General features: G+C 34.0%; 2 protein-coding genes across 4 annotated transcripts; both read left to right on the top strand.

Moving 5' to 3' along the window:
- The first annotated feature begins 1,608 nt into the window (after positions 1–1,608).
- Positions 1,609–7,060, top strand: LOC114178656 (uncharacterized). Of its 3 annotated transcripts, XM_028064680.2 has the most exons (8): positions 1,609–2,809; positions 3,136–4,198; positions 4,309–4,399; positions 4,562–4,722; positions 4,838–4,889; positions 4,994–5,073; positions 5,146–5,239; positions 5,988–7,060. In XM_028064680.2, exons 2-8 carry the CDS (start codon positions 3,200–3,202, stop codon positions 6,518–6,520), a joined length of 2,010 nt encoding a protein of 669 aa, XP_027920481.1. In that variant the 5' UTR covers positions 1,609–2,809; positions 3,136–3,199; the 3' UTR covers positions 6,521–7,060. The 3 variants fall into 3 exon arrangements, with proteins under 3 accessions (XP_027920481.1, XP_027920480.1, XP_027920482.1); XM_028064679.2 differs by having other exon boundaries at positions 1,609–4,198; XM_028064681.2 differs by having other exon boundaries at positions 1,611–4,198; positions 4,565–4,722.
- A 1,630-nt stretch (positions 7,061–8,690) lies between these two features.
- On the top strand, positions 8,691–12,131 carry LOC114176171 (Amino acid kinase family protein). The gene is made up of 7 exons (XM_028061118.2): positions 8,691–8,984; positions 9,094–9,232; positions 9,750–9,803; positions 10,091–10,182; positions 10,420–10,646; positions 11,437–11,613; positions 11,746–12,131. Exons 1-7 carry the CDS (start codon positions 8,794–8,796, stop codon positions 11,862–11,864), a joined length of 999 nt encoding a protein of 332 aa, XP_027916919.1. The 5' UTR covers positions 8,691–8,793; the 3' UTR covers positions 11,865–12,131.

Below are 12,131 nucleotides of genomic sequence, written 5' to 3'. Positions count from 1 at the left end.
TATTAAAACCACTCATAATAAAATTATATAATATAAAAAAAAACTGTAAAGTATGATAAATGTAGTTTTTTATTGCTCTTAATATATTTAATATAAACATTTAAAAAGATAAATTAATAACTAATCTCAATATTAAAAACTATAGAAAAAAATATTTTTAAAATTGTTAAAAATATGTTATGAAAAATATTTTCTAAAAAATAAAGCTTTATATACATATAAAACTTAAATATAGCTTATCAACATACTTTAGTCTCTACTCAAATATCTAAAGCTAAAAAAATTTATATTTCTTATGTACTACATAATATCAAGATCATCTCAATCTGGACATTATATAAGGTCGATGTCATCTCATCCAGGATCAAAGTGGTTGTCCATGTCAGGATTACCGACATCACACAGTAATAATGAATTTATCTAATGTTACGATACAACATTCATTCACATTTATTGGAGAATCTAAATTTTTCTAAAATAGTATGACATATTTGATGTAAAAGGTTAACCCAATCAAATAGATGTCCAAAATAATGAAATATCTGACTACATTTATTGGAGAATCTAAATTTTCCTAAAATAGTATGACATACTTAATGTAAAGGGTTAACCTAATAGAAGTTCAAAATAATGAGGTATTTGAGTGTTTGTAGGATTGCAAAAGGATATCTTAAAAAATGAAACAGATACATATACCATTGCATGACAATAGATGTTGCATGACATGGCAGTTCAATACAAAAATACCTTATATTTTAAAAAAATAGTAACATTTATAGAAAAATCATGATTTTTTTTTAAATGTTATATTCTTTGTAAATCATTATAAGAGGAGACGAGAACTGATATATTTTAGTTAAAAATTCATTTTCCTGAAATAAATTTAAATAATTTAATATAATATCTAATTAAGATGTTTGGTAAAGCTATGTTGTTACTCATTAATTATCCAGAAATTCATATAAATATTTCTAACATTATTTATGAAAAATCAAATGAGGTTTAACCATTACGAAAATTAAAATATTTAGGATGATTTTTAAGAATTATGATTTTCCCACGTAAAGTTATTTTCTCTAATCAAACATTGTGAAAGATAAAATAAAATAAAAAACTAAAAGAAATAATTGTTTACCATTTAAGATGAAACACTTAACCTATGTTTGGAACATTTAAAAAGAAGGAAAAGATCGTTGTTTGGTTACCTAATAACATGGAGAAAAAGAATAAATTGCTGATAGACCATCCTCTCTTTTATATATAACTTTCTATTCAAATATAGATATATATTACTTTTTCTTTCTTCTTTCACCTTTTGTGCATATAAAACTAAACAGAAAAAAGTAATATTTTTGTGAATTTATGTACTCTGCTAGAAAAGTATAAGAAAAACTCCTTCCGAAGTGATGTAGAGGTTGGATGCATGCAGAAAATGAAGAGATGAAAATTGGAGATCACGGTGAAGGATGAGTGAAGAAAGGAAGAGGGAATTAACCACAGAAAAATTGAAGGGATGCTGTGACAGGGAGTGAGAAGATTTTGGAAGCTTCGAAGAATGCTAAACTCTAATAATGATGTAGACTATGATCTATCTTATCACCATCTCCTTTTCTTTCCTCCCTCAAAACACATGTCATGCTTCCCTTCTTCTTCTCTCTCATTTCCCTCACACCCTCTGTTCCGTACAGCTCCGGTCCCCGCCACCTCTCTTCCACCACGATCACACACTCTCTTTCCCTTCCCTTGTCCTTTCAATTAACTCATGTGAGTGACAAGCTCCCAGCTTTAAAAAAATACCCTTTTTTGATTCCCCTTTTTCAGAAGGAATTGACTTTCCAAGAACTTAATGCTGTGGGCAATAGAAAGTGGCAACGTTTGGCGTGTCAATTTATATGTGATCTCAACCACAAGGTATGGTATGGTGTGAGTGAGCATATCATATCAGGCCTAACTCAACCCTTTCCCCTTTCCTTCCCAGAAACACCATCTTTTCTTTCACCTTGTTTCTCCATTTACATGGTAATAGTAAAGAAAGTACAACATACCCAAATAGGCATATAGGAGATCTTAACCTATAGCACCCTCAATCAATACAAGAATATACTTATACTACCATACCACACAACCCGAGAAAATTTAAGTGCAAACTGCAATGCAGAGAGCAACAGTGCTAGCTGTAACTACGAAAGCCTATGAGGGTCCCTAGTGGCCACCTACGACTCTATGACCACGTAATTGGCCTAACACTTTTGAGTTTTCACTTTCGTTTTCTCACCCTTCTCTCTAGTTCCGTGTACTAGTGCTGTTGTAAGTAACAGCTTCTTAAAACAACAACGCTTCTAACTTGTTGTGACCAAGTAACCAGTTGCCAATCAATGCCACTTTTCTAGTCACAGCAAACACAGCAGAAAGTTGAGAATCAAATCCACCTTTGTCTTCATTCGGCCTCACGAAAATTGTTCTCTGTAAATGGTAACGGTTATTAAAAATCCTTGCTTTTTCTTCCGTGTCTGACTTTAAGGTTACACTACGCCAATGCCACAGATCATAGGCGAGGATTACGAGGCCTCATATTAAGATAAGAAAGGAGAGGCATAACATTAACAAACACTATATCGCCGCTCGTGCGCTTTGCCAATCTTCAAATCCCAAAATCCAGATCTCGAGGCATTCTCGCTTGTTCATAAACTGGTGGAAGAACTTTTTCCTATCATGAGGGTTTTTGTGTGGTTACGGCCATGATAGATTGGGGGTGTTGGATCATGTTGAATTTGGGCATTGTTTGACTTGGCAATAGCATGTAATCCTGGTATAGTCTCCACTTTGAACTAAGCTTGGACTTTGTTTCTGCTCTGTATTTGATGATTATGAATATTCTATGATCTATAGTCTTTTGGGGTGTGTGGAATTGTTAATTAGTATTCTTTCTGTTCTGGGAGGTTTTTGAACTTGCAAATAAGCTGTTGTCATTTACTCATTGGTGGTTAGTTGGTTCTTTGTACTTGGTCCATGGCTTTAACCTGTGACATTTACTATTCTACTGTGTTTTGCATAATTGGGGGGACAAATTTGGTTCTTGTTTGGAATTCCCTATTTCGAGGTCTTGAGAAGTAGTGAATTGATTGTTGGGAGCAGGGTTAGGACTTAAAGGTAAGATTTTCATGTGGAAGGTGGTTTGTTTCAAATCTAAGTGTGAGATATGCTGGGCTCTGATGATGGAGATATTGATGTGTTCTTTGACTCGCTGGAGAGTTTGTCAGCTCAAGATTCTGTTCTAGGCAAAGAAGAGTTTGGCTCTGAAGGGTGTGGTTGTGATTATGGTGACATTTGGGTGAAGGAGCCTGTTAGTGTGAAGGAGAGGAGGGAACGTTTTCTGCAGGATTTGGGTTTAGACGAAGCTTCTTCAACCATGGTTTGTTATCAAGACAGAATGAACTTTGACGACTCATCTATCAGTTTGGGATTTGAGAGGATCAGGGAGTGCAGTGGAGCAATCTCAAATGCTTCAATTTTGCATAACGATCAGGTATCCGAGAAGTCGGTTCTCTCTGGAGGCAAAGCAGCTTCTGAAGCAAAAGTCTCATTGGATGAAGTGAAAGGGTGTCCCCAAGGTGAGGAAGATGCAAACTTTGAAGGAAAAGAGCATGACTTCCCTTCTACAAATCAGGAACACAGAGAAGCTGATTCGCAAGAATTTCAGGATTTTGATATGGGTAAAAGGAAAAGGAAAAACTGGTGGAAACGTTTTGTGAACGAGAGGAAAGGGGGTGAAGGAAATGTTAGATCAAAATTTAATGCAGGGGCAAACAAAACTCGAAGAATAAAGGTAAGGCAGAATAAAAAGAGGTGGCTAGAGTTCAGTGGCTTATTCATTGGACAAGAGGTTAGAGCACACAAAGGTGTGATCTGGACCATGAAATTTAGTCCCTGTGGTCAGTATTTAGCGAGTGGAGGTGAAGATGGTGTTGTTCGAATATGGCGTGTTACAACACTGGATAAATCCAGTATTTGTTTCACCTCAAAAGACAGCACTTCTAATACCAAAGTGGAACGTAAAAACACTTCTCCTAAGAAGAAAAACTCATACCGACCCTTCATTTTCCTTCCAAATAGTATTTTTCAAATTGAGGAATCACCACTGCAAGAATTTTTTGGTCATTCCAGTGATGTCTTGGATTTGGCTTGGTCTAATTCAGATGTGAGTTTACAGCAGAAGCTTGTTATCCCCTTCTAATCATGCAATATGCTCCATATGTTCTGCTTGCAACTTTAGTTTTCCTTAAAGCTGATAAAATTTTCTCGTGGCAGATTCTCCTTTCATCTTCTATGGATAAAACTGTTCGCTTGTGGCAAATTGATTGTAATCAATGTCTAAGAGTTTTCCATCACAATGACTATGGTATGTATAAGAGCACCATGCCTTTTGGTTTGTTTTCCACAACCATACTTTGATTGGTCAATACAATATTTAAAGCACATACTTTGTCTTCGTAATCATAATTTGAATCATTACTATCTCTTCATCCCATAGCTATAATTGTGTCTTTACTTTTGATGAAAGCAGTGACATGCATTCAATTCAACCCTGTTGATGAAAATTACTTCATTAGTGGGTCCATTGATGGTAAGGTTCGAATATGGGGGATACGTGAAGAGCGAGTAATTGACTGGGCAAATATACGAGATGTCATAAGTGCTATAAGTTACCAGGAAGATGGGAAAGTATGTCATGAATTCTTGATGGAATCTTTTCTTGATTTTGGATCTCGTTACATATTTTGACACTGGAAATTCATGTCTATGAGATTGATGAACCATTGGGTATTTACACATGCAGGGATTTGTAGTAGGTTCTGTTACAGGGACTTGTCGTTTTTATGTTGCTTCAGGTATGTAACTTCTGTGTTACCAAATACCAATTACTGTAGTTATGAAGCCCCTTACGAAAGATAAAATAGAAAGGACTATCTAAATTGGATTTCTAATGATTTAGGAAAATATTTCCAGCTTGAGGCCCAGATAGATTTACATGGAAAGAAGAAAGCATCAGGCAACAAGATTACTGGCATTCAGGTTTCATTCTATTACTAAGATGCTATACTTTGTTCTTTATCTACTTACATTTAACACCCTTGTTGCTTGCAGTTCTCCCAAAAAAGTACCCAGAGAATTATGATCACAACAGAAGATTCCAAAATTCATATTTATGATGGTATTGAGCTTGTTCAGAAATACAAAGGTACACCATTTAGCTATTGGAAGAATAAAAGGATTTACTCTTCCATGACCTAAACAATATGTGTTTTGTATTTTCTAATAGATTTTGAACCATCTCTGGAATTGTGAATTGTTGTCTTAATTTGTGAATCTTACAGTTGGCTGTATTTTTTGTTGTCTGTTACCTTGGAATCATGACAAGCTTTGTCATGTACTTTTAAATAATTAAAATAGAACTTCTGATGGCTACGTAGGTGTAACAGTTTTTTGAACTCAATAGTGATTATTTTCTTTGCTGTATCCCAAGGTTTTGTGGATTTATCTTTGTTTCTCTCTGTAATCCTGTTAATGTTTGTTTCACTTTAGTTGTCACACCTGTTACTTTAAACAGTTTCAAATATCCTTGTACACAGAACAAACAAAAACGGTTAACACATTAACTACCAATTAGACTTCAACGGCTAATACATTAACTACCTATAAGACTCCAACCACCAAATTTAATTATTCATTAAGGCTCCAATGACTAATGCATTAACTATCTATAAAACTTTAATGGTTAATACATTTATGTTTATTCCAAACTGAATATCGGTATAAACATTATGTTGGATTGTTTGCTTGGCTGTATTATTTCCTTATGTAATATTTGACTGTTTTGTAACATGTATATAACCTATTGGCATGTTGAGAAATTTAAGAGGTATATGGTTAGTGCTTGGTTTTGCAACAAAATTCTAAGGCGGTGTTAGTGTTATTACTTGTGACAGGTCTTCCCAAGTCAGGGAGTCAAATGTCGGGTTCATTTACATCGAGTGGGAAACATATAATTTCAGTTGGAGAAGACTCCCATGTTTACATATGGGACTTGGACGAATTGGGAAATGCTTCTTCTAAAAACACAAAATCTGAACGCTCCTGTGAGTACTTTTTTTCAAAGGGTGTTACTGTTGCAATACCTTGGTCAGATGTGAAAGCATATGAAAGGGGTTCTAGCAGTAACTTTTCCCACCATTCTTCAGAGATTGCCCCACCTGAGATCAGAGATCAAGAGCGTTTTTCTCTTGGTAATTGGTTTGCCATTGATGGCACGTGCCGAGGTTCTATGACATGGCCTGAGGAGAAACTTCCCAGCTGGGATTTACCTATAGCAGAAGATGAATATGACGAGCAACAGTTATGTCAGAAAAATACTTGCCATGACAGAATTGTATCAGAAACATGGGGCCTATCAATTGTGGTCGCTGCTTCTGATGGAACTATCAAGACATTCCACAACTTTGGATTACCCATTAGGCTCTAAGTCAGTGTCATCATCACCATTTAACTTACTCTCTTTAAGGATCATTGGTTCAGCCTTGATGCCTTCGATGCATGAGAGCTTTTCTCTGCTTGGTAAAGGTGGAAATTTTCTGGGAATTCAACATATGCGGCTAAGGATATAGCCTTGGATTAAAGTAAACATACAAATTCCAACACAGTGAATAAAGAAGGAAAAAAAGTTATTGTTTTGGAGGTAAAATGTTTTTGAACTTTTCCGACTTTAATCCAAACATTCCTGGGAAGACAGAATCTGAAGCTGGTGGTATCATGGTCATTATTGTCTCTTCCTACTCGTAGGATTCTGAGTGCTGAATCCATGGTGAATGTCATGGCTCTTGACATGTTCTAGAAGTTTGTATACACTTAGCTATTGAGATTTGTCTCTAGTTTTTTAATGTGGCTTTGGTGAGCCATGCCGGTGACCGCACAAGAATCCTAATCTCTTCTTCATCCCCCAACATTGTGATTAGATGATTTATTTTGCAGTACAAATTTAAAATGCAATTGAAAATTTATTCAATTATGCCTTCTATTACTTTCTGGAGTTATGTTATTATTGTTGGATAAAAGAAAAAAATGATTGTGACATAGGGGTTCAGTTTAATTTAATTATCAATTCAACTTTAATTCACTTAAATTTATCTTTTTATATATATATATATATATATATATATATATATATATATATATATTTAGCAACACATTCCAACTTAATCCATTTATTATTGAATTCTGCTGGAATAGATTGTTGGGTTGAATATTTAAAAAGGAATTATTCTCTCTTAAAGAAAAAATACCTTAAAATAAATATTTCAATACTTTTGTAATATTACATTAATTAAATTATGTGACTTTAAATATTTCTCTCAAATTTCACCTACTCTACTCTATCGAATAATTAAATATTTTATTTTACACTGCCATTCTTATATTTCTCTCCCTGACATCAAATAGAAAACATGTAAACACATCGTGTAAAAGATTTGTTTTAAAATAAATTTTAAAATAATTCACTTAATTCTTTACACAAATTAGAGTTTCAAGTTCCACGGTTACAGACTTGTGCCCCCAACAAGTATCTCAAAAATGATTCTACCATACCACTAAAACTAAACACAAGTGGAAATAATAATAGAAAAAATATATAAAACATATACTTTATTGCTATTCAAACCAAATTATTTTATTGAACTAAAATGTTGATCGAACGTAAATTCAAATATCTATAATACTAAGCTAAGAATCTCAAAGTCATCATTTCAATGATAAGTATTTTTTTTATATAAGTAGGTATTTGAATCACAATTTAATTTTTATAATATTTTAATAAATTAATCATTTATATATATAAAACAAATATTTTTATGCTATTAATTGAAATTTTATCATTTATGTTTTCTAATTATGATATCGTTATTTGTAAAATTAATGTTTATGTATTTAATTATTTTTAGGAGGTACTGAGTTGTTTTTTAGTTCATAAATTTTGAATAATTTTATTTTAATTTGGAATTATAATAATTATATATATTTTTATCTTAAATATATATGATGGTTGCACTTTTTCCTTTGTAGAAACTATAGTAGACATTGTTCATTTGGTCAGGTTATTTTGCTTATTTTTTAAAATATATTTTCTTAATTAAAAAACAAAAATCTTACTGTCTACTTTACTTATGTTTAAAACAATTATTTTTATATTTTTTAAATAAAAATAAATCCTAACAATATTAAATAACCGATGTTTTAAAAAAATTATTTATTTAAACAAACTTATTTGAAGTTTAAATAAAGTGATGTTACCATTAACTCTTCTCCTTGTTACTATCACGGTTCCCATATTATGTTAAAATAATTAAATAATTAATATTAAAAACATTGTAACAGTTCTCTCACATTGTTTATTGTTGTCCTTATATACCTTATACCTTATTGCTTTCCTTAAACCCTTGGTTTCTGTTATGATACTTGTGAATAAGATATTTGGTTTCTGTTTTGTCTGGTTACCCAGGGAGACACTTGGATTTATTGTGCCCTAAATCTTTGGACAGGGAAATTGTGTTTAAGATAGATATATATATATATATATATATATATATATATATATATATATATATATATATATATATATAAATAATTATTTCTGAAATGAAATTGAAAATGTGAAATAAAAATCAAAGTTATCTTGAGCGGCAACTAAAACCTCGCAACTGAGGGTTTGGTGGCAGCAGTAGCACGGAGCCAAGCTCTCCAATGGCACTATCCACTTCTCTCTTCTCATGCTCTCTTTCTTCTTCTCTTCATTCATCTTCGCTTCTATGTTTTCCGAAAACCCTATCCCCTTCCTTCACGTCTACGCTAGGCAATTCAACCCGTCACGCCAATTTTGTTGTTCGCTCCTCTTATTCCGAAATGGGCTCTTCCCCTGACCCAATCGAATTCAGGTTTATTTCTTTTCTTCTTCTTTTTGGTTCCCCAACAAGCTGTTTGTATAAATGTTTCTGTGGAACTACGATGGTAATTGTTGTGGTTGAAAATATAATTTGTTGGCAGGAAGCCCATTCCGTCCAGGGCTCACTTGGAACTCTCGATGAATGAAAATAACAAGGCATCGTATAAATGGCGAAGGGTTTTGCTCAAAGTCAGCGGAGAAGCGCTTGCAGGTGACAATTCTCAGAACATTGACCCAAAGGTAGCGTTGCCGCTCTATTTGTCTGTTGAGTTCTTCTTTATATAATAACAACTCCTCACTTGGAGGAACGTGAGCGGGATGTTTTTCTATTATTTTAACGTGCCTTATTGCCTTGATTATTTATAATTAGTTTTGTAATTGTTAATAAAAGTTTAGATGGAAACTCATGGGTTCGCTTAGTGGTTAGTTAAACACCACGCGTTCAGAGGTTGTAGAATGTGTCAATGACTGTCATAGTACCATGAGTGGCGGCATTTGTCTATGAACCAATAGATGGGGAACTCATGACAAGATAAAAAAGTAAAACGTTTAGCTAGATATATAGGTGGTAACAGGTCTTGAGTTTGGCTTATATACTTATACACTTAAAAGGGACATTTCAGGGAAATAAGGAAAAAAAAAATTACTAGAGACGAGTGAAATGAATACTTCCTGAAAACAAAATGAATTGAAGCATTCTCCTATATCACGGTGTTCTCGCAATGTTTCTGAATTTGTCTTTTATGATTGGATACAGATAACCATGGCCATTGCAAGGGAAGTGGCAGCAGTGACTCGCCTTGGCATTGAGGTAACTATAGTGGATTCTTTTTAGACTAATAATACATTTCTGTTTCTTTTGATGTGGTTTTCTGCGTCTACACAATTTGTTGATCATTTGGCTAATTGATTGTGAGATTTGCAGTAGTTTGGGGGTGATGTGTTTTACAAATTAATCTTTCAAAGTGTTACATGGATCTATTTTGTATGTGGGCAGTTGGGAGAGTCCACTACAAGTTAGAGCATTTGACTTGAACTTAGTCAAAGCCTTTTAACTGGTTTTCAGACTTTGGTGTTATGAGTTGGGTCATTTTTCAGGTTGCACTAGTAGTTGGTGGAGGTAACATCTTCCGTGGATCATCCTGGGCTGGAAGTAGTGGACTAGACCGCTCGTCTGCTGATTATATTGGGTGATTTCCTCAATCTTTCTCAAGTGCCTACTTTGATCATCTGTCAGAACTCTTTTCGCGTGCTTACAAAAGTCTGTTAAGTTTATCTCATAGAGTAAATCAGAGCTCTTCTGTGCTGGTTGTTCATTTACATTTCCAATTTGCTATGATCCACTGTACTTTTGGGTTTCTAAAAATGTATACTACGGTTGAAGTAATACTCCACGTTTATCAAATTTTGTTGAATTTATCCCCTAGGATGTTGGCCACTGTCATGAATGCTATATTTCTTCAAGCAACAATGGAGAGTATTGGCATTCCTACTCGGGTGCAGACTGCATTTCGTATGTCTGAGGTTGCAGAACCATATATACGCAGAAGGGCTGTGAGGCATTTGGAAAAAGGAAGGGTTGTTATTTTTGCTGCCGGAACTGGAAATCCATTTTTTACCACTGACACTGCTGCAGCACTTCGATGTGCAGAGAGTATGTTATAGCTTTATTGTTGTGACCTTACCTCTTTTTATCCTGAAAGTGGATTTACTTTTTTTTTTCGTTTTAAATTTAGTAGGAATAAGGTAAACTATCCCTTGTCTTAGTTTGATTTTCTCTGTTTTTGTTTGAATATAGGATTAGAGAAGGCAAGTATTTATCTAATCCCTTTCCACCACACTTTCCTTATAAGGAAAACTAATATATTCATTTAATTCAATTTGGTTCATAAAAGTGAATTCATTTGGAGAATCTTCTCTTACATGGGCTTATCCTAATTGTCCTTCTTTAACTCATCTTTGGTCGTGCTCATTAGCGTATCTTTGGTGGTTCTCAAAGAGTTGTCATAATTGCTTATCCTTTGTTTTTCTCTTTAGCTTATCATTGGAGGTGCTTTATTCCAAGTTCAAGAAGTACAAAGTGTTCTTGTTTGGGGTTTTTTTATCTTTTAAGCTAGGTCACCAGTGACTTTTCTCTATAATTGCTTATCTCATGAAGTGGAGTGATGGAAGGATTTTCTCACTTTCTAGTATTCTTGATTTTTATATTGTGAGCTAGGTCCACAAGTGGCAAATTATGATTTTGCTTATTTTATGGAGTTTGAGTGACGAAAGATGTTTTGCAATTCCTAACATTTCTTTGAAAATGTTATCTTGTAATCTTTTCTTGGCCAGGGATGTAGATTTTTTATGTCAATTTGTTAATGTTGTGCTAAATTTGTTTTCACTTCAGCATACGAGGTGAAGTGTTGTAGTGGCTAAATGTTATTCTATCGTTTATTCAGTCAATGCAGAGGTTGTACTCAAAGCAACAAACGTTGATGGAGTTTATGACGACGACCCAAAACGTAATCCACAAGCACGTCTTCATGACACACTAACATATCAAGATGTAACTTCAAGAGATCTGTCAGTGATGGACATGACTGCCATAACTTTATGCCAGGAAAATAATATTCCAGGTAATGTCATGCACATAAACCTTTATATGAACTATTTTTTCTAATCAGTATCAGTTTAATTATATCCTTACCCTCTCAAAACTGAAGTGACTCACCACGATAAGCTGTCTCTGTCCTTCCCTTATGGTGCAGTTGTTGTCTTCAATCTAAACAAACCTGGCAACATTGAGAAAGCTATTAAAGGCGAGCGAGTTGGCACTTTGATTGGCGCAAGCCGGAATTCTACCGTATACGAACATGAAAATATATGAAGTCTAATTACCAATTGATTCTTTCTCGTGTTTTTCCTACACAACCTTCCTGGTGAGGATGCCAAAAATGTTAGGTGCATTATTAGGTTTTGATGGATTTTTGAAGGGTGCTGTTGAGTCATAAATTTGTAAATATAACAAGTTAAATTATTATTTGACGTTTCTCTCCAGGTTTGGCATTATTTTACCTTGCCATCTTGTGGTTTAAGCGAGATATATTCGATTCCTGAACTTTGCTCTGTTTACATAAATTCGGTGTTTTTTATC

The sequence above is a fragment of the Vigna unguiculata genome, chromosome 3 (assembly GCF_037176805.1).
Source record: "Vigna unguiculata cultivar grain cowpea cultivar isolate G323 ecotype 2 chromosome 3, ASM3717680v1, whole genome shotgun sequence".
NCBI lineage: Eukaryota > Viridiplantae > Streptophyta > Magnoliopsida > Fabales > Fabaceae > Vigna > Vigna unguiculata.
Note: the sequence above shows the minus strand (reverse complement) of the source record. Positions and strands in the feature narration are given on the sequence as shown.

What these genes read in the sequence shown, in the direction of transcription:
- LOC114178656 (XM_028064680.2), top strand. Translation starts at nt 3,200, where the DNA reads ATGCTGGGCTCTGATGATGGAGATATTGATGTGTTCTTTGACTCGCTG. An exon ending in TTTCCATCACAATGACTATG is followed by an intron (nt 4,400 to 4,561) that starts GTATGTATAAGA and finishes TTTTGATGAAAG; the next exon opens with CAGTGACATGCATTCAATTC. An exon ending in TCGTTTTTATGTTGCTTCAG is followed by an intron (nt 4,890 to 4,993) that starts GTATGTAACTTC and finishes CTAATGATTTAG; the next exon opens with GAAAATATTTCCAGCTTGAG.
- LOC114176171 (XM_028061118.2), top strand. Translation starts at nt 8,794, where the DNA reads ATGGCACTATCCACTTCTCTCTTCTCATGCTCTCTTTCTTCTTCTCTT. An exon ending in CCTGACCCAATCGAATTCAG is followed by an intron (nt 8,985 to 9,093) that starts GTTTATTTCTTT and finishes ATTTGTTGGCAG; the next exon opens with GAAGCCCATTCCGTCCAGGG. An exon ending in AGCACTTCGATGTGCAGAGA is followed by an intron (nt 10,647 to 11,436) that starts GTATGTTATAGC and finishes TCGTTTATTCAG; the next exon opens with TCAATGCAGAGGTTGTACTC.